At 40.2% G+C, this 20,830-nt stretch overlaps 3 protein-coding genes and 1 pseudogene across 4 annotated transcripts in view; 3 read left to right on the forward strand and 1 right to left on the reverse strand.

Moving 5' to 3' along the window:
• SNW1 (SNW domain containing 1) overlaps positions 1–8,403 on the forward strand; it is a 35,857-nt gene extending 27,454 nt beyond the window's left edge. The window contains exons 10-14 of the mRNA XM_019920125.3: positions 967–1,108; positions 3,909–4,005; positions 6,999–7,116; positions 7,473–7,636; positions 7,713–8,403. Coding sequence (XP_019775684.1) covers positions 967–1,108; positions 3,909–4,005; positions 6,999–7,116; positions 7,473–7,636; positions 7,713–7,911 — 720 coding nt within the window. The 3' untranslated portion in view covers positions 7,912–8,403. The remainder of the gene's footprint in view (positions 1–966; positions 1,109–3,908; positions 4,006–6,998; positions 7,117–7,472; positions 7,637–7,712) is intronic.
• Positions 8,404–19,832, reverse strand: SLIRP (SRA stem-loop interacting RNA binding protein). Of its 2 annotated transcripts, none has more exons than XM_004317156.4 (4): positions 19,687–19,832; positions 12,285–12,343; positions 8,974–9,081; positions 8,404–8,516 (listed from the first exon to the last, which is right to left on the reverse strand). In XM_004317156.4, exons 1-4 carry the CDS (start codon positions 19,781–19,783, stop codon positions 8,445–8,447), a joined length of 336 nt encoding a protein of 111 aa, XP_004317204.1. In that variant the 5' UTR covers positions 19,784–19,832; the 3' UTR covers positions 8,404–8,444. The 2 variants fall into 2 exon arrangements, with proteins under 2 accessions (XP_004317204.1, XP_033706668.1); XM_033850777.1 differs by having other exon boundaries at positions 12,285–12,361; positions 19,687–19,798.
• LOC117311176 (RAD52 motif-containing protein 1-like) lies at positions 14,091–14,820 on the forward strand (annotated as a pseudogene).
• Positions 19,833–19,881: 49 nt separating the features above from the next.
• The window catches only part of ALKBH1 (alkB homolog 1, histone H2A dioxygenase), a 29,892-nt gene continuing 28,943 nt past the window's right edge, over positions 19,882–20,830 (forward strand). Inside the window, exon 1 of the mRNA XM_019920131.3 lies at positions 19,882–20,082. Coding sequence (XP_019775690.2) covers positions 19,891–20,082 — 192 coding nt within the window. The 5' untranslated portion in view covers positions 19,882–19,890. The remainder of the gene's footprint in view (positions 20,083–20,830) is intronic.

Below are 20,830 nucleotides of genomic sequence, written 5' to 3' on the forward strand. Positions count from 1 at the left end.
TTTCCCATGTTAGGGAAGTTTTTGACTATAATCTCTTCAAATATTTTCTTGGGTCCTTTCTCTCTCTCTTCTCCTTCTGGGACCCCTATAATGCGAATGTTGTTGCGTTTAATGTTGTCCCAGAGGTCTCTTAGGCTGTCTTCATTTCTTTTCATTCTTTTTTCTTTATGCTGTTCCGCAGCAGTGAATTCCACCATTCTGTCTTCCAGTTCGCTTATCTGTTCTTCTGCCTCAGTTATTCTGCTATTGATTCGTTCTAGTGTAGTTTTCATTTCAGTTATTGTATTGTTCATCTCTGTTTGTTTTTTAATTCTTCTAGGTCTTTGTTAAACATTTCTTGCATCTTCTCGATCTTTGCCTCCATTCTTTTTCCGAGGTCCTGGATCATCTTCACTATCGTTATTCTGAATTCTTTTTGTGGAAGGTTGCCTATCTCCTTCATTTAGTTGTTTTTCTGGGGTTTTATCTTGTTCCTTCATCTGGTACATAGCTTTCATCTTGTCTATCTTTCTGTTAATGGGGTTTTTGTTCCACAGGCTGCAGGATTGTAATTCTTCTTGCATCTGCTATCTGCCCTCTAAGGCTTTATCTTGAGTTGGTCTGATTGATTTTGAGAATATAACCAGTTCCTGTTATTGATATTGAAATTTTCTTTACTGGAATCTTGTTTAATTTTATTTTTTAGGTTGTTTCTGAGGAAACATTAGTGAAACACTGACTTACAAGATTGATTGGGGTCACTATAGTTTCAACCACTAAAACAATTCTCTGAGTGAAAAAGCTAAATTTGCAATGTCGTCTAGACAAGTAATCTTTTTGTAGACAAGAATCTTTGTTTTAATCGGCAGTAACAAATTTGAATTCTTTATAACTTCTTTCAAGCCAGAGTTTAGTCAGGGAGTTACATGACAGCTGTAATTCTTTATCCCCAGTAGTGTCTTATTTAACATCTGACTTTACTAACAGGCTCGTGAAGCTGTGGAAATGCGTGCTCAAGTAGAGAGAAAGATGGCTCAAAAAGAAAAGGAGAAACATGAAGAGAAACTTAGAGAAATGGCCCAGAAAGCCAGGGAGAGAAGAGCTGGGATCAAAACCCATGTGGAAAAAGGTATGACATACTCATTACTAAACTGAATTTGCATTGTTAATAATATCTATCTCATTTTAGAAAATCTCTATTGTTTTTTATTGCATACAGAGCAGTACATACATATAAATATAGATATTTCAGAAATAATTTAGAAGTGAAACAGTAGTTTCTGCCTTATTAAGCTGAAGCAGTAGAAAATAAAGAATGTGTATTTAAATGTGGGCCTCTAATATGCAAGAACACCAGAAGTTATTAAAGTTCTGAGCAGTATACTTTTAAAAATCACATATTACTCAAATGATAGGCTTAGTTTTCTCTTATTTTAATTTTCTTGAAACTTAGAGAAATCTTATCTCCAACTGAATAATTCATCTCCCCCACATGGTAAACTGATCGAGAGTTTTTCTATCTTGTAGGCCTTTGATCATTAAATTTGCCAGTATTTTCTCTCTGGCTTTATCTAGTGGTCTACATCGGTATATTAATTCGGGTAGAGTGAGAAGACTAATTCTAATTCAAGAAAATTATGAGGGTAGTTTTTCTTTCATTAATAAATCCTAGACTAGTGTAATTATTCAGTTCATACTGAGCACCTACTGTGTGCAAGGCTCTCTTCTAGACACAGAGTTTTCTACTAGACAGGTAGGGGGTATAGCAGTGAGCATTTTAGTGAATGTAGATAGACCAAAAAAAGTTAGTCATATAGTATATTAGAAGGTGATAATAGCTATGGAGAAAAATAAAACAGAGAAGGAGTATAAAAGTGCCAGAAGGAGAGAGTGGTTGGAATAGGCCTCACTTCTAAGATAGTAACATTAGCACAAACACTTGAAGGAAGTAAGGAACTGAGCCATGTGGATATCTGAGGGAGGAGCATCCCAGATAGAAGGAACAGCAAGTGCAAAGGCCCTGAGTTGGGAGTGTAACTGGTGTGTTCAAGGAAAAGCAGGAGGCCAGTATGGGTGGATTAGACTGAGAAAGCTAAGCAGTAGGAGATGAGGTGTCAGAGTAGTTAGGGCAAAGTGGCCAGGTCATGTATGCCTTCTAGTCGTTGTAAGAACATAGCTTTTACTTCAAGTAACAAGGGAAGCAATTTGAAGAGTTTTGAGCAGAGTGACATGATTTTGCATATGTTAGAAGGCTATGGAATGGTCATTTGGAGAAGCAGGGAAACCGTTTGGAAAGCTATTGCAGTAATCCAGATGAGAGATAATAATGAGAGGTAGTGAAAACATGGTCAGTTACTGGAAGTATTTTGGAAGTAGAGCTGACAAAATTTGCTTATGGATTTGGTAGAGGAATGACAGAAAGGGAGTCAAGGGTGACTAGAAGTTTTGATCTAAATATTTGAGAAGGATTGAGTTGCCATTTACTAATATTGAGAAGACTGCAGGGGGACGATATTTGGGAGGGAAAGATTAAGAGTTTAGTTGTGGACATGTTAAGTTTAAAATGGAGGTGTCAAGCAGACAATTTGTTATAGGAGTCTAGAGTTCAACTATAGGGAAGTAACTAAGGTTATAAGTAGTAATCCACTTCCTTGAATCATATATATATGTCTTAATGAGGCAAGATTTAAAAAGCTACCTGTTGTAACCTAGCCTCTGAAGGTAATTCAGAGTAAAACTTCCCTGTATCTAAGTTCTCTAAACTGATTAAAAAACAAAAACAAAAAACAGAATGGTTCTTGAGAAATTAGTTAAAAATTTTAAAAATATCTTGCCAAATATTAATAAAAGCTAACGCTTATTGAGTGTTTATTATGGCAGGCACCACTCTGAGCACTTTACATATATTACCTTATATAATCCCTACAGCAACCCTATGCAGTGGTTCTGTTATTATCACTGTTTTACAGAGGAGGAGACGAAGTCTCAGAGGGGTTAAGTCATCAGCACAATTTCACATTTGCTAATCTGTTGTAGAAACAGGATTTGAATCCACACAGTCTGGCTCCAAAGCTCATGCTCTACACTGTATTCCTTCTATATCTACACTATATCCCTTCAGCCTGGAGAGGGCAGAGAAATGAAGATAGACATAAACACAATAGATACAGATCAAGGTGCAGCCAGCCCCAATGTACCATGAGCAAAAGGTTCTTTATTCGAAGTCAGTCTTTGAAAATATAAGGATAAACTTTGCATAATTCTTTTTTCCTGACATTTTATTATGAAAATTTTAAAACACATAGAAAAGTTGAAAGAATTGTACAATGAAAACCCATATCTCCACCACCTAGATTCTACAGTTAACATTTATTTAAAAACTATTAGCATTGCTAAATTTGCTTTATCACATACCTACCCAGCTCTCTCTCCATCTGTTAATCCACCATACTACTTTGATGTGTTTCATAAAGATATTAGTACACTTTATGCCTAAACACTTTAGCTGCATGCATGATTCTGGAATTCACATTCAAAAATTAAACGAATACTGTTGGATTTAAATTAATTGCAAGTAAGGTTAAAAGGGCTGAATGTGAGTACAAAGAAATTCATGGATTTTTTCTGTCTAAGGTTAAAGAATATTCTCTTGTTCAAAATATTAATGGGTAATATAGTGATAAAATAATTTTCAGGGCTTCCCTGGTGGCGCAGTGGTTGAGAGTCCGCCTGCCAATGCAGGGGACACGGGTTCGTGCCCCGGTCCAGGAAGATCCCACATGCTGCGGAGCAGCTGGGCCAGTGAGCCCATGGCCGCTGGGCCTGTGCGTCCGGAGTCTGTGCTCCGCAATGGGAGAGGCCACAACAGTGAGAGGCCCGCATACTGAAAATAATAATAATAATAATAATTTTCAACTGTGTCCACACAGAGGATGGGGAGGCACGTGAGAGGGATGAAATCCGGCATGACAGGCGAAAAGAGAGACAGCATGACCGGAATCTTTCCAGGGCAGCTCCAGATAAGAGGTAGGTACTATTTGAGATAAATACGAATTATGAAGAGTGGCCTCTGTGAACCTTTTAGAGAGGAGGTTTAGTGCACTAAGACCAGTTTGCTTCTCTCTCTTTCCTCTTCAGGTTGATAACTTAATAAATCACTTATTTTCTTGCACTTAACTGCTTACTCTGTCTTAGCAGAAGAAGTAACTACCCATGGAAGTTATCTTTTCTTCCATTACCTTGTAGAGTCAGCTAGAATTGAGAATGATGGGGATATAGAAAAGGGAATTGAGATCATGTTTGTGAATAGAAAGTTGAGGATATGCCTGTTCTGGTCTGTTCTTTTCCTGTTTCAAATGGTGAGACAAATTTATCATGTGCCTATTCCTCTAGACAGGAAATAAGCTTCTGTACCTTTATTGAGGTCCTTTCACGTGCAGAGTACTGTACCAAGTACAGTGGGGAAGAAGAGCAGGTTTTGTAAGAAGTGAAGGTCAGCCTCTTTTCATGAGCAGTTTTACTTAAAATTCAGAAAGACAGAGCTGTCATTTCAAATTACTTAGGAAAATTGACAGAGTGCTCTTAGTAAGTACAGACTTGTATAGAACAAAGGAAATACATGTATGGAGACTGGGAATAAAGTAGGGATTAGTGAAGTTTGTGGTTCACCAAAGGCCAAGGACTGAAATTGCTGAAACGTTGAAGACATGCTATAATACAGAGGTGGAATTCTGAGTAAGGGTTAAATGCAAATGTAAAACATTTTCTTTCCAAATAAGCAGTTTTCCATGCTCTCATCCTCCTCTGAGCTGATACAATCTATTTTTTCAAGTCGTATCTACGACAGATTCCTGCTGGTGGTGTTCTTTGTTGTTTAATGGCATATTTCATCTCCCTGATGAGTGAAGTCATAGGGAAGCAGAAAATCTGAATTTAGAGTTGTGTTTAAATGTACAGTGTAGGAGAGAGGAACAAAGTATGAAAGTGCACAGTTAATGACACTCTTAGTCTGAAATTCCTAAGCTGCAAAAATCAAAATGGCTCTGTGGATAAATTGAGCCCTTAAAACCAGTAATGTAACTATGAGAATTGATAACATAGAAAAGCTTTAAACTTGTGATTGTATGAAAATTAGATTGTCTGTAGAAATCATTTTAAGACCTAAGTCTCTAGTAAAATAAATGATGATGGTTACTATGGTATCACTGCGATGTAGATTTCATATGTACTGAAACAGCAGGGGAATTAAGTTAATCTGAATGTCAAAAATCTTACTGAGTAATCCAGTCATTGACATGTTTACCTCAGAATTCTAATAGAATAAACTTACTAAGTGTGGTTAGGTAAAAGAACTGACTCTAGCTTATTGAAAATGATTCATGTGATACATCTAATTTGCATCTACTCCCCCTAACCCTTTATAATAGCAGATATAGACCATAGCAGTTTCATATCTCAGCATGCATTACAAGGTGATTGCTTGTATTAAAGACTTCCATATCAAGAATGATTCTTTTGAGAAAGGACAGTCTCTTCAATAAATGGTATTGGAAAAACTGGACAGCTACAGGCAAGAGAATGAAACTAGACCACTATCTTACACCATGCACAAAAATTAACTCAAAATGAATTAAGGATTTGAATGTAAAACCTTAAACCATAAAATTCCTAGAAGAAAACACAAGTAGTAATAAGCTCTTTGACATTGGTCTTAGCAATGTTTTTTGTGAATCTGACTCCAAAGGCAAAGGAAACAAAAGGAAAAATAAATGGGACTATATTAAACTAAAAACTTCTGCACGGTGAAGGAAACCATCTTCAAAACGAAAAGGCAGCCTACTGAATGGGAGAAGATACTTGCAAATCATATATCCAACAAGGGATTAATATCTAAAATATATAAAGAACTCATACAACTCAACAACAAAAAAACAAACCCAATTAAATGGGCAGAGGATCTGGATAGACATTTTTGCAAAGAAGATATGCAGATGGTCAACAGGCACATGAAAAGATAATCAACATCACTAATTATTAGGGAAATGCAAATTAAAACCACACACCTGTTAGAATGGCTGTTATCAGAAAGACAAGAAATAGCAAGCATTGGAGAGGATGTGGAGAAAAGAGAACCCTCATGCACTGTTTGTGGGAGTATAAATTGGTACAGTCAGTATGGAAAACACTATGGAGATTCCTTTAAAAATTAAGAATAGAACTACCATATGATCCAGCTATTCCACTTCTGGGCATTTTTCTGAAGAATACAAAAACACGAATTCAAAAAAGTATATGCATCCCTGTGTTCACTGCAACATTATTTACAATAGCCAAGATGTGGAAGCAACCTAAGTGCCCATCAACAGATGAATGGATAAAGATGATCTGGGGCATGTGTGTGTACACTAGAATACAACTCAGGCATAAAAATGAAATCCTGCCATTTGTGACAACATGGATGAACCTTGAGGGTATTATGCCAAGTGAAACAAGTCAGAGAAAGAAAAATACTGTGTGATTTCACTCATGTGAAGTCTACAAAAACAGAACAAAATGAACAAAACAAAACAAAAACAAACTCATAGATACAGAAAACAGATTGGTGGTTACCAGAGGGGAAGGGGGTTGAGGGATTGGTGAAATGGCTGAAGGTCAATTGTATGGTGATGGATAGTAACTAGACTTTTGGTGATCACTTTGTGTAGGGTATACAGATGCCGAATTATGTTGTAGTCCTGAAACTTATATGTTATATACCAATTTTATCTCAAGGAAAGAAGGGTCTCTTAGCAGTTCTTTTCTGCTATCATGAAGGCTTAACTGTAAAACCCTATCTCTTATAATCATGTATCTGAAATGCCTTAAGAGCTGCCATCCTGATGATGCATTATCAAGGAATATATATATTCACAAGATGTGAATGTACATATTTACTCTGCTTCTGATATCGATTGTATTTAAGTGGAAATTCAACTTGTTTGTGAAGAATTTTCAGTTTGTGACATGGTATTTCAAAACAGGTCGAAACTGCAGAGAAATGAAAATCGAGATATCAGCGAAGTCATTGCTCTGGGTGTGCCCAATCCTCGGACTTCCAATGAAGTTCAGTATGACCAAAGGCTCTTCAACCAATCCAAGGTACAAAGAGTCTAGAAATAGCATATATTAGCTGTTATATGAATGTATACCAATCCAATACCAATCCTCAGGGAAAAGGAAATTAACATACTAGTATCCTCCAATTTTAAAGACCACTATGCTAAAGCAGTCAGTTGTTAGTGAGCACCACACTTAACCTAAGAACCCAAAGCGGGTATGAACAAAAGTTAATGGACTTTGTGACTGTTCTTTAATGACCTTTTTATTTGCAGTTCAGATTACTGAAAATGTGAGCTATAAATGAGCAAGGGTTTTTACTCTTCACAAGAATGTAATCAGATTCAACTTTTAATAAATAATAACGTACATTTTTAACATCCTCTATTTTTCCACAGGGTATGGACAGTGGTTTTGCAGGTGGAGAAGATGAAATTTACAATGTTTATGATCAAGCCTGGAGAGGTGGTAAAGATATGGCCCAGAATATTTACAGGCCCAGTAAAAATCTGGACAAGGACATGTATGGTGATGACCTAGAAGCCAGGATAAAGACTAACAGGTACCAAGGCAGACAGTTTAGTTTGTGTCTGCACCAGTGAAAACAAAGTAGTTCATGGTCGTTTCTTTTTCCTTAGATTTGTTCCCGATAAGGAGTTTTCTGGTTCAGACCGTAGACAAAGAGGCCGAGAAGGACCAGTTCAGTTTGAGGAGGATCCTTTTGGTTTGGACAAATTTTTGGAAGAAGCCAAACAGCACGGTGGCTCTAAGAGACCCTCAGATAGCAGCCGCCCCAAGGAACATGAGCACGAAGGCAAGAAGAGGAGAAAGGAGTAGATACTTTCTTCAGAGTGAATGAACTATTATTCATAACCCTAATGATGAAAGTCATATAGGGGTACACTTTGTAAATGGCCAGGATGAAAACAAAATCTGGGTGTCAGAGCCCAGCACTACTTTTTATTATAGGAGAAAGGGGGGGATGGAAAAATTCTACTTTGAATTATTTAGTTTTTTTTAAAGAGTGGGTTGTGTTTGTGCTTTCTCCCACCTTTTGGCATTTACAGAACATACTGCCCCACACATGAAATTAAGGCCACTTCCCTTTCGAGTGACATTAGTACTTTGGGGTTAATATTTTGTCTAAGAATGACTGCTTACAAATAAAGTTAGCCCAACCACAGTGCGTAGAAAGAAGGATGTTCACATATTGGAAGTGTCCTGCCAAATGATGTTGGCCCCTGTTGTGCTCTGTTTTAATTTGGAGTGGGGAAAGTAAGCTCTTGCTTGGTGCAACTATCTGTTTCCAATAAAAACATTTAGACAGAATTTCCAGTTTTGTTTACTTTATTTAATAGGCAGTGATGTTCTCAAAAATCTCTCTCTTCATCAGATGTTTGGTCCCCTTGCAAAGCTTTGGGTTTTTGAGCTTGAACATGGAGCTGGGGAAAAAAAGCAATCACATAATAAGCACTCTAAGGAAAGGCAATGTCTGCAAAAACATTAAAACTGAAAACTGTTGTTTTATTAGGGAGTCAGCACCAGGAAGTCAAAGGATGTTATTTGTTCCTTGTACTTAAGACTCTCTGAACTTCAATTAAAAATTGTAAATCAGTCTGGCCCAAGATCACACAGTAAGTGGAAAAGCCAGGATTTCAACCAGGGTCTCCCTGCTGTTTCCACCGTTCTGTGTTGCATATACCTTGCTAACCAACCATTAAAGTGTCTTCTTGTACTTCCCTTTCCAGACCTTTTAGAACTGGGCACTCTCCCACCACCACCATTCTTTAACAAACATTAAATTACACATCTTCCAAAGTCCCTGTCAGTCATTTCACACTTCTGACCTATTTAACTGATATACAGAAAGCTCATGACATGATACAGAAAAATATTTACCTTTACTCCATCAATAACGTGATTTTCCTGTTGTAGTGCATTGTGAAGTTCTTCTTCTGAAGAAAATTGAATCCAACCCATACCTCTGTGAAAGCCAGTCTCTTTGTCCTAAAAATTCAAAATTTAGGAAGAGATTAATAATCATGAACTTGAGAAAGTTTCCAGGAGTTCCAAATCAAACTACCAACTTTTTCATCTGCCAAAATGGAGTAAAACACATTTTAATAAATATAAAAAACCCTGCTTTAATACAAATACTCTCCTATTTACCCAAAGCTTAATCTCTTAATCATAACACTCTCTCTGCTTCTCTACCGCCACTGGAGAAATAAAATATGAGTAAAGAGCTTTCTCTGTCATTCTAGATATAAACCATTAACAGCAACAGTCAAGCGAAATTTTGATCACATAAAGAAGTACTCTTCCTGTTTCTAACTTCTTCACTTCTAGAAACTAGAAAATTAACCCTTAAGACCTAGGTGCATTTCTAGTAATTTCTGAGATTAACTACCCTCATCACAACTACCATCATTATCATCACATGCTCCTAATGAAAAAGGGAAAAAAAGTTACCCTTATTTACCTAGTTCTAGACTTCTGGTTAATTTAAGCAGTTCTGCTACTTCCCTTTGTGCAAAAGACAGAGTGCTTATCATTCAACCTATACATCAGATTCTATATGTCTTATACATCAGAGATTCTAGTGTGCTTAGACGTACCCCGCCCAGCCCTCCAGCCCTTCTATGTAAAAAAGGCCAAGATGTCTATTCACTCAATGTACATCATCAGTCTTGTTACAAAGTTATGTTGTGCTCTGCCCCCAAAAACACATTCTTGGAAATTGCCCCCATATACCTGGAAGGTAAGTTTATAAGTATTAACCTAGAACACAGGAAAAGTTTCTGTTAATGTCCCAGTGATTCACTCCTTACCTGAGATAGGACGATTTCTAAAGCACTCTACTCCAGGTGGCCATTTCCATTTGTAAAGGCATTAACATTTTTGTGCTAAAATTTAGATACTATGTATCTAAAATTGGAACCTGCATTTCTAACTTGAGTACAATGAACTTGTTACTAGAAACTAATTTTCTTCCTGTTACACATTACTTAATTTTCCCAAGAATCAAAACCTCATGTTTAAATCTAAAATCTGTTAACTCTGGCTCCTAAATTCTTTTAAGAGGGAAATGGCAACCAAGAAAAATGTTACCTTTTGGAGAAACTTTATTTTTTAATATTTTTATTTATTTTTTGGCCACGTGGCATGTGGGATCTTGGTTCCCCAACTAGGGATCGAACCCTTTGCCCCCTGCAGTAGAAGCACGGAGTCCTAACCACTGGACTGCCAGGGAATTCCCAAGAAACATTTTTTTTAATGCTCTTCAAAAAATACAAAGTTCATCACTTTTTTTGGGGGGGAGGGTACACGGACCTCTCACTGTTGTGACCTCTCCCGTTGCGGAGCACAGGCTCCAGACACGCAGGCTCAGCGGCCATGGCTCAAGGGCCCAGCCGCTCCGCGGCATGTGGGATCTTCCTGGACTGGGGCACGAACCCGTGTCCCCTGCATTGGCAGGTGGACTCTCAACCACTGTGCCACCAGAGAAGCCCAATTTCATACACTTTTAAAACTATTTTTTATGCTTATAGATTTTCATGTCTGTAATACGCATGCTCATTTTTTTAATCAACTATAAATCCCATTGTATCAATGAATTAGTATCTATTTAACCAACCCCACTGATGAACACTTAGATTTTCCAATTATGATATTATTAAACAATGCTGTTTTGAACATTCTTGACCTCACATTTCTGTAGAATAAATTCCTAGAAATGGAACTGCTAGATCAAAGGCAAATTCTTACTGTTAATAGATTTTGCCAAATTACCCTTCAGTGAAGGTATCAGTTAACTTCTCAACAATTTCAGTACCAGTTTCCCTACACCTTTACTAGCACTGGATATGCGTAATCTGTTAGATCTTTGTAAGGCAAGTAACGTTTAACCAAGCGTTAAGAATTTAAGTTGATACTTTACCACAGCCTTTTCAGTGCCACGAGGAAAAAAGCAGTTTTAGTGAAGCATGTGTAAATCTGTGTATTCACATCACACACCCCAAAAAACAGTAATCTAGAGTCCACAGAAAAAGACAGCCCAGGATAAAGTAGAACAAATCTATAGATTGATATTTTTAAGACTTTTTTTTGGAATTAAAGGACTCCATTACTTTTTTTTAACTTATTTACTTATTTATGCCATACCCCGAGGCTTGTGGGATCTTAGTTCCCCCACCAGGGATTGAACCCACGCCCTCCACAGTGAGAGCACAGAGTCCTTACCACTGGACCGCCAGGGAATTCCCTATAGATTGATTTCTGAACCCTCATGAGGAGGCAAAGAAAATGTAACAAATAGAAACACACACAAAAAGCACTCAACTCAATGAGGATAAAGGTTAAAATATTCTCCACCAGTTAGTTTTATGATAAAATTATCCTCTACTCTCTGAAGTCCTTATTACAACACTGTAATAGACAAAATTCCAAAACAGCCCCAAGATCTCCATGTGTCCCACCATGTTGACCCTGTATAATCTCTCCCCTTGAATGTGGGCAAGGCCTATGACACGCTTCTAACCATAAGAATATAGCAAAAGTGATGGGATATTGCTCCCTTGATCAGGTTATACAGCAAGGATGATGGCGTGTCACTCCAAAGACTACATTATAAAACTATCTTACCAGACCAGAGAAACTCCCTTGCTGACTTTGAAGCAAGCTGCCACATGGGAGAGAAGCTGGCTAACAAGGAACTGCAGGCAGTTCCTAGGAGCTGAGAGCAGCCTCCAGCTGAAAGCCAGGAAGATAGCAGACACCCCACTCCTACAGCTGAAAGACTGATTCTACCAACAACCTAAGGGAGCTTGGAAATCAATCGTTCCCAGTTGAGCCTCTGATGAGACTGCAGCTCCAGCTGACACCTGATCACAGCTACGTGAAACTCTGAATAGAGGACCCAGCAAAGCTATGCCTGGACTCCTGATCTGTACAAACTGTGAGATAATGTATGTGTGTTGTTTTGAGCCATTAAGTTTGTCATAATTTTATGCAACAACAAAAAACTAACACAAATACCTCAAATACCTAGGATAAGGTTTATTTTTTTAAAGCAGTATCACCCATAATTTAATCAACAAAGACTGAACAGCTTCACTTCATTACAAATTCTATAAATTGATGCTTTCACACAAAAAAATCAAGAATTAGAGGATAACATTATTACTTTTTTTAAAAAAGATAATACTCACGAAAGGAACAGTGCACTTTCGTACATGGCCAAATTGTGAAAAGTGTTCTCTCAGTTCACCTGTGTAAGAAGAGAAAACTATTAAGAGTTGTTAATTTTGTATCCTCCATCCTAGATTGATATAGAAACCAAAAGGGCTCCTAGAGCTCCCAAACTTCTTGTGAACGGGAGTTACTTTGTATTCCCTTGAAGCCTTAAGATCTAGGAAATAGCTATGGTATTGATTATAAAATTGTAATGTACTAGATTTGGGAAGGTGATGAGGTGGGAACATGGACAGATAAATTGCTGAGTTGACTGTAATCTTCATCCCCAGCAAATACTGAGTGTCTTCACCACACCAGGTACTGTGCTAAACGCATGGATTATAATCCCTCAGAAGATTACACAGAAGACAGAAAAACAATTACAGTACAGCATGTTGTTAGCTATATTAGAGATTTCCAAATAAAATCTCAATTTACTTGCCTTTCATTATTTACAGTTTACATTGGGTTATATCGTTGTTACTCTTAAGTTTGTTGAGTCGACCCTACCTATCCTTCCTGCCTTACTTCCCATTGCATGCCCATAGTTACTTTCTAGTACAACAAATGAAAATCTGTGTATCTGTCCTGTGGACTCCTGTCTTTGCCTGCTGTTCTTTCCCTTTAACATGTAGTAATCCAATCTCCTTTTGCCTAAATTGTATCTATCCTTCAAGACCCAGGCCAAAAACATTCACAGATTTTATTGGGCTCCTACTGCAAAACAAGACAACATACTAACCCTGTGAGGCCTCAAAGATGAATAGTGGATTATTTTAAAGATCAAAAACTACACGATCGGCGTGCCCGCGTCCAGGAAGTGTGGGGTGACGCTGTAAACGCTGGGGTGAGAGACTAATGTGTGGAAACTCTGCACCCCGCACCTGCTGCAGTAGCTGTGCAGGGCTGGGTGGGTGCGGGATCCGTACGTCATGATACTCTCGGCGCCCAGGAAGAGTGTGAAGCGTGAGACTGGGACGAGGAAGTGTGGGTGCTACTTTTCCTGCACAGCCTGCAGCTGCAAACCAGAACTCACAGGTTTGCAGAGGCCCAGGCCCAAATTTAACCGTGCAGCAGTGGCTCACCCCCAGTGTAGTTCACCAGGCCTGGGGACTCGAAGGTGTCCAACAAACTTGGCCGTATGCATGCAGCTGAGGCCTCACAGCTTCCCTAATGTCTCCAGCACTCTGGCTGCGCGCCCAGGTGTATCTCATTGAAGGGGACACGGAGGGCGCCGGCAGCTTCGGGGCTCGCTGCACACCTTTGGAGCCCGCCTCCCCCAGAGCGTCTGCTGAATCCTTACCAGATCCCACCTGGCCGCCGCTGGCCTCCTCCCCGCCGCGTGGCTGCCCACCCGGACTTGGATAAGTGGGTACCGCGTGTCCCTGACCGGATGGCTGCGCAGATGGCGGCAGGATCCCCGGTTTCCTTTTGGCCCCGAAGCTGAACGTTCGCGCTGCTCCTCACTCTGCCCAAAGTGCCTGCAGCCTTCAAGTGTGTGCCCACCGCCCTTGGTTTCCCAGTAAGTTACTGAGCAGCCTCACTGCATCAGCCCGACCGACCACTTGTACTGTGAAGAGACCCTTCCCTGGCCCTGTGAAACAGCCTTTATTGGCCTGCGACGCTGGCTGAGCCCATCAGCTGCTCCTTCTCCTAACTACTGTTTGTTGTTGACGCAAACCAGCAGCCTAACCTTAAAATACTGAAACACTGAAAATACTGCTGACCTTTTAGCTAGCAGGCAGCAGCAGGCAAAGAGTTCAAAATAAGCATTGTTGAGGCGCAGTCCGCTTGCGCCCCGAGCCGCGCACGCGCGGTGACGGTAAAATGGTGGAGTTGGTACCTTTTGCGGTTCCCATCGCGGGTGACAAAACCTTGCTGGTGTGCTGAGCTCTGGACCCACGGCCGAGGCCTTGTAATCTTCTCCCAGTTTGGCCTTCTGTATTCGGTCCGAGTCTTCCCAAACGCAGCAGTGGCCGGTCCTGGGTTCTATGCCATCATCAAGTTTTATTCACCAAGGGATGCCCACAGAGCCCAAAAGCCATGCGTCCAGAAGCAACTTTTTCAGACATCTCCAGTGAAGGTTCGTCTCGGCACCAGACATAAGGCGGTTCAACATAATACACCTGCCCTAAACAGCTCCAGATGCCAAGAATTGGCAAATTACTACTTTGGTTTCAATGGGTGGTCAAAAAGGATCATCAAGAGGTGGTGTTGCCCTCCCACGAGTGCAGGAGTCCCGAAGTTGGCATGGCTGAGGAACCTTTGGATAACTTGCAGGAAGGGTCATTATCATTCCTTATGAAAAGGAAGGTAACCCAGAAGGTTGCTGTTCAGAAGGCTATGAGAGATGCATTCCAGAAACTGCTGACTGTGGTTTTAGCAAGTGGTAAAATAGCTGTGGCATATAGACGGTGTGAAGAGGTCACAGATGCTAGAACCGAAGAGGAACTACAGGATTTAATTCAAGTATGTGGAGATAAAAACTCAAGGGGTACACAGCCAGTGTAGCCATAATTCAAAACAACCAGCAGGATTTGGAAGACTTTGGCATGTCTACTCAGCTCTGTCATCCTTCGGAAAAGGTGAAACTCTGAAACTGCTTTGGAGGCAGGGAATTTCTAGGACTTTTCCAAGTCCCGAGCCTTGTCTCTGGCCCCTTATTTGAAGTTTGGAGAGCAGGATTGAGGGCCATCAGTGTACGTCTACAGTTGTGGACACAGGAGAAGACACAGGCCTTTTAGAACTCCCCTCTAATAGAATTGCAGGGATTTGGGAAGAAAGTAACTATGGCCTTAAGTGTGATTATGCTACAGTGTTTAAAAACTATTCATGCCTTTCAAGTAACGTATATTACCCAGATCTCAGCATCTCATATATATCTTGTGTTAAATATTTTGCCGAAGAACCTTTCTGTAAACCAATTATATGGATGCCTCAAATTAGGGATTAAGTTGTCAACGTAATTTCTAAAAGAAAACATTAACGTACTGCATATAGGATTTTTATTAAAAAGGAGCAAAAAATGTGTTTCATGTCATTGAGAGCTTAATTTGGGGCTAGATTTCTGATTATTTAACTCACCCCAGTGTTGCAAAGTTTGTTTCGAAGGGAAGAAAGTAGAGAAAGAAAAGGTGGTTATGTTCTGAAAAATGTAAAAATTTTGAAAGTTTTTCCTGTACAATATAATTATTTTAATTCAATTTAAATCAGTCAAGGAAACTTCAGACGTATCCATGTTTGGGCTTTAAGAAGTTTAGCTTCCTGTGAAATGTGAGAGGAAAGGATTCCGTATTGATACTAAAGATTTCGGAAACCTGATTATAACAACAGATCCTTTCCTAAATGAGGCCAATTTTGGAATCAGTTCCATTTAGAAACCATTATGTGCTAGGCACTGGAAATAAGATGAAGCTCCTTCTCTCTTGGAGTTTAGGTGTTAAAGGTGTACCAGACAATTAAAAAGGACTAAAATTAAATAGATTATGAAAAGGACTGTGAAGAAAGTAAATAGGGTGCTAGTTACAGTATTTCAAGAAAATTGCTTAACATGCTGACTTTAACATTCTAAGTGTCTTCTCCATGTGTGCACACAGGGTAGACCTCTGAAAAGTGACACTGTAGTTTTTTCTAGGTTAATGGCTCTGTTGAGACAAGGTGGGATGTGGGAAGTTTGCCCATGCTAATTTAACGGCCATTCACTTGCTTTTAGACTCTCTTTCCCAGAATGAATTGCTCACCTGCCCCAAACCCCTTCTACAGAAGTTCTGGAGTCATCACTGATTCAGTGGTAACCCCTAATAACAGAGTGGTGAATTAATAACGAGACGTGAATACTGAGAGTTTGGAGGAAATGGCAACATTTTATTTTATTGTTTTTTATTTTTTTAACATCTTTTTTGGAATATATTTGCTTTACAATGGTGTGTTAGTTTCTGTTTTATAACAAAGTAAATCAGTTATACATATAAAAAAATAAGCATTGTTCACCTAGCAGAGTCAAACTGAGGCACACACAGACCTTCCGGGATGTGAGTGTGTAGTGTGTGAGTAGCTGTGCTGAAGTTGGGAGTAGTAAAGGTGATGACCCACAATACTATGTTAAAACACACCAGTGGATCCATAGAGAAACTGGATGTTAACCTCAATATAGGACAAAAAGTCACTTATTTAAATTTGTTCTCTAAGAACAGGAAGTAAAAGAAGAAACAATACATTAATTTGTCCATCTCTACCAAGAACAAATTAACAGCTCTGGGAAGCATAGATAGGAAGCTGAACTGTTCTCTGGAGATTGATGTGATCATTGGGCATGGCCAGAGGAGAGACCCCACAAAATGAACATAGATCCTCTTCCCTGAGGTGTAACAGTTAAACAGTGAGGAGTTTTCAAAAAATTGCTTCCTGAATTAGGTAGTGACATCTACACATATTGGCTGCAACCAGAGATGTACAAATCCACCCACAATCTAAATTCAGTCATTCTTAACATTTTGTCATATACACATATCTATATGCATGCATATATATGTAGTTTTTCAAAAACATTTTAAGTAAGATACACACATCAGTGCCATTACGTCTCTCAATACTTCAGCACTCCTGTCCTAGGAATAAAGACATAATTTATAGCCACAATATCATTATCACACAAGTCAATGATAATTTCCTAATTTCATCTAACTCCCAGTGTAATAGGGAAGAACTTTTGTATTCTATGACAAGTTAATCACTAAAGGGATGTTGCCTATAAAGCTTAAATTATACATAATGGGGCTTCCCTGGTAGCCCAGTGGTTGAGAATCTGCCTGCTAATGCAGGGGACACGGGTTCGAGCCCTGGTCTGGGAGGATCCCACATGCCGCGGAGCAACTAGGCCCGTGAGCCACAACTACTGAGCCTGTGCTCCGCAACAAGAGAGGCTGCGATAGTGAGAGGCCCACGCACCGCTATGAAGAGTGGCCCCCACTTGCCACAACTAGAGATAGCTCTCGCATAGAAACAAAGACCCAACACAGCAAAATAATTAATTAATCAATTAATTAACTCCTACCCCAACATCTTCTTTAAAAAAAAAAAAATTATACATAATGGCCCATCTCTGGGAACCCTGCCTCCCTGGTAATGAGTGTTAAGCTAAAATACCTTTGTTTAGCTCATAGGAAATGTCCGGACCAGGCCCACCTGTGAATGGCTGTGCCAAAGAAGAAATTAACACATCCCCTCCGGAGTCTGGCTGGAACCAGGGGTTTACCCGCTTCCCTTTCAGCATAAAAGAAGCCTGAATTTTAACTCAGGGAAGGTGTTTCTTTGGAACACTAGTCCACCGTCTTCTTGGTCTGCTGGCTTTCCGAATAAAGCTGCTATTCTTTGCCCCACCCAACAACTCATCTCTCAATTTACTGGCCTGTTGTGCAGTGAGTAGCACAAGCTTGGACTTGGTAACACCAGTATATATTTTAAACTTCCAAATTGTTTCCTAAATGTGTTTTTAAAATGTCCCCCCTCAACACAGGATCTATTAAAAATCACACATTAAATTTGAAAAAAACAAAAAACAAAAAACTACATGATCGCTTTCTCTTCTGTACTACAGTGCTTGTACTTTCACTGATTTATATTTCATGTTACCTGTTTCACCACCCTAGTTCATTTAAACCTCACTGGTTCAAAAACTGCCTATATTTGTTGTTTGTAAGTCTCCTCACCCCCACCACTATACCATAAGCTTGCCAAGTGTTTAGTCCACTATGTCCACAGTGATTGGTACACAACAGGGCAATATTTGCTGAATGAATAAATAAATGTCCAGTAATCCTTCAACCAGCCACAGGGGCTAAATTTCTGTAGTGCTCTAATAGTTGATCAAACCAGTTGGCAAGATCAGGCTCTCACACAGAACATATTACTGGAGGATAAACAAAATAGTTTTAAACCAGGTATTAAAAGTTCTAGAAAACATTCACTTCCAAAACAAACTAGCTCTAGAAAGTAACCCTTTTCCCAAATTACCTACAACTGTTACGGAAAAACAGCTGCAAACACCAAGAACAATGCCTACCACATAACAGATACTCCTTAAACATCTGCTGAATGAATGAACTGAGAGAGACTGTAGTCAAGGTCGTATTTTATACACTCTTTAAGGATCTTGAGCAAGTCCATTATGGTCTGGAAACGCATCTGCAAGATGCTTGCAGAAACCCCTCGGCCTTTCCAGTTTCACAGGGCCTAAAGCAAGACATTCTGCTGGGTGTGGTCTGAGAAGGTGGGGCACAAACTGATCTATTTCCCATTCTACTACCCACACTCATTCCATTCCTTGTTTAAGGGAGCTGACCTGATACCTGAATGTCTGCAAAAGTGACCACGGATTTTTAAAGTTTTGTAAGCATATGTAAAAACCTTAACTCAAAACTGCAGCTGACAAAAATCAACGTTGGTGAGAGATTTCAGTACTGATTACTCCCAGCCCTCTATCTCCAACCTAGGCCTCTCCCATGAGCTTCAATTTTTGTAATCATGAAAACAACTATCATTTATTGAGTATTTACTCTGTATTGAGCACAAGTCTAAGCAGTTTACATATAAATTCATTTAATCCAATCAACAATCCTAGAAGGAAGTTATTATTGACTCCATTTTGTAGATGGTGAAACTGAGGCACGGTAGTGAGCCCTTTTCCCCAGTTACTTCCGTTAGTCAGGTTACACAACTACCAAATGGCCAAGCTGGAACTCTAACCCAAGGAGTACGGCTTCAGAGTGCATTTCTCCATCGATACACACCGTCCTCTGTCCAACTAACGGAGACCTCACAGGTTTTTCAAACTAAACACATTTAAACTTTACTCCTCATCTTCTTTCGATGTGCTTCTCCTACATTCTAACCACGAAATTCACCAACGCTAAAAACCTGTAAGTCATTCCACCCTTTCCCCCATCCGTACTCTTCCCCCATTCAAGCCATCTGTCGATTTTGTTTGGTTAACATAAGTGAATCTGACCCTTCCTTCTATCACTACCCTGAAATCCTCACTTTTGAACTAAATCACTGAAACTACTTTTGCCACTTTGAATCCATCCTCCACCCTGCCGTCAAAATAACCCCTTCTAAATCGTTAGTCTTAAATTTCCAAGTAACTAAACCTTTAAACTCCGAAAGGCTAGAGACCGTGAATACGTGCCCCAAAACCTCAAGGGGCATCCCTACACGGCTAATTGCAAACAAACTTTTTTTCTACTCAGTGGCTTGCTCAGAAGCATACTCAGCCGCCTTAATCCAACCGCCACGCTGATTTAAGTGCTCCGCAGAAAGCAAGGTTTTTCAGGATTGCTTGGACCTAAAACTTCCGCCCTTACTACATCTGCAACTCACTCGAGGCCGCGGTCCATGGAATTTTTCTGACAAACGCAACCGGCCGGCGGATATTCGTACGCAGTGCGACCGCTCTCCTCGCTGCCGAAGCCGCCATCTTCAGAATGAGAGACCGCCAGTGACCTGAGGTCACGACCCCGGAAGAACTTGCCTGATCCGGAGCACGGAAATCAGCTTCCGGGTCAAAGGAGGCCGGGCAGCGAGATGGGGGAGATGGGGAAGATGGCGGCCGCCGTGGGCTCTGTGGCGACGCTGGCGGCGGAGCCTGGGGAGGACGCCTTTCGGAAGCTTTTCCGCTTCTACCGGCAGAGCCGCCCCGGGACCGTAGACCTGGGAGGGGTCATCGACTTCTCGGTAGCCCACGCAGCCCGCGGCACGGGACCTGGTGCCCACAAGGTACGGAGAGAGGAGCGGCGCGCACCTCCCCGTCGCCACGCCTCGCTTCTTGGAGAGGTTTCAGTGTTCTCCTATCCTCTTTTCGCTTCCAGACTGATGGTTATTGAGCGATCCCCGCCTTCCATGGGTGCACAGTTGAACTGCCCAGAAAGTATCACACTTTGGCGATGAAGGGCTCTATTGACCATTTTTCCACGCAGCTATTCCTGGCTGCGGCCTCGGTCAAAAAATGCTTGGGAATTGGTGTTTATTACTTACATTAACTGTCCATTTGAATTTGCACCTAGATTTGTGTGAAAACCCGTAAATCGTGTTCGCAGACGTTACGGTAGCGTTCTACAGCTTGAAACCAGTTACCCGAGTCTTCCTAGAAGCCGTTGTCCATAAAAGGGCCTGTCTTCTCTGGGACTTTTAGAAAGAGGGCATTGAAAGAGTCTGAGATAATCCCTCCAGGTTGAAAGTAAAGGGCAACTGAATCCAAGCACTATACATTATTTCTACCTTATTTCTGCATTATTCCTCATGGAAATTGAAGAAAACATGGGGAGAGGGGGAGGGGACGCAGGGAGAATCACAACTATAACGTATGCTTCTTTTCAATCGCTTTAACACTGAAGATAGATCCCTAATTTGCCATTGGTGTTGTCCACAGATGGCTGGTTGAGGCATTCTTTTCAAGCTTAGTAATAGATCTCAATAAAATTGGAATACTATAGTAACATCGTATTTATCTAGAACTCAGCTTCTT

Source organism: Tursiops truncatus, chromosome 2 (genome assembly GCF_011762595.2).
Source record: "Tursiops truncatus isolate mTurTru1 chromosome 2, mTurTru1.mat.Y, whole genome shotgun sequence".
Taxonomy (NCBI): domain Eukaryota; kingdom Metazoa; phylum Chordata; class Mammalia; order Artiodactyla; family Delphinidae; genus Tursiops; species Tursiops truncatus.

Bases quoted from the DNA above. Each gene is read 5' to 3' on its own strand.
- SLIRP (XM_033850777.1), bottom strand. From the start codon at position 19,783: ATGGCGGCTTCGGCAGCGAGGAGAGCGGTCGCACTGCGTACGAATATC. The intron at 9,082-12,284 runs GTGAGTATTATC...TTGAATTTTTAG, and splicing joins GAAAGTGCACTGTTCCTTTC to GACAAAGAGACTGGCTTTCA. The intron at 8,517-8,973 runs GTAAATATTTTT...TTTTTTCCCCAG, and splicing joins ACGTTATTGATGGAGTAAAG to CTCCATGTTCAAGCTCAAAA.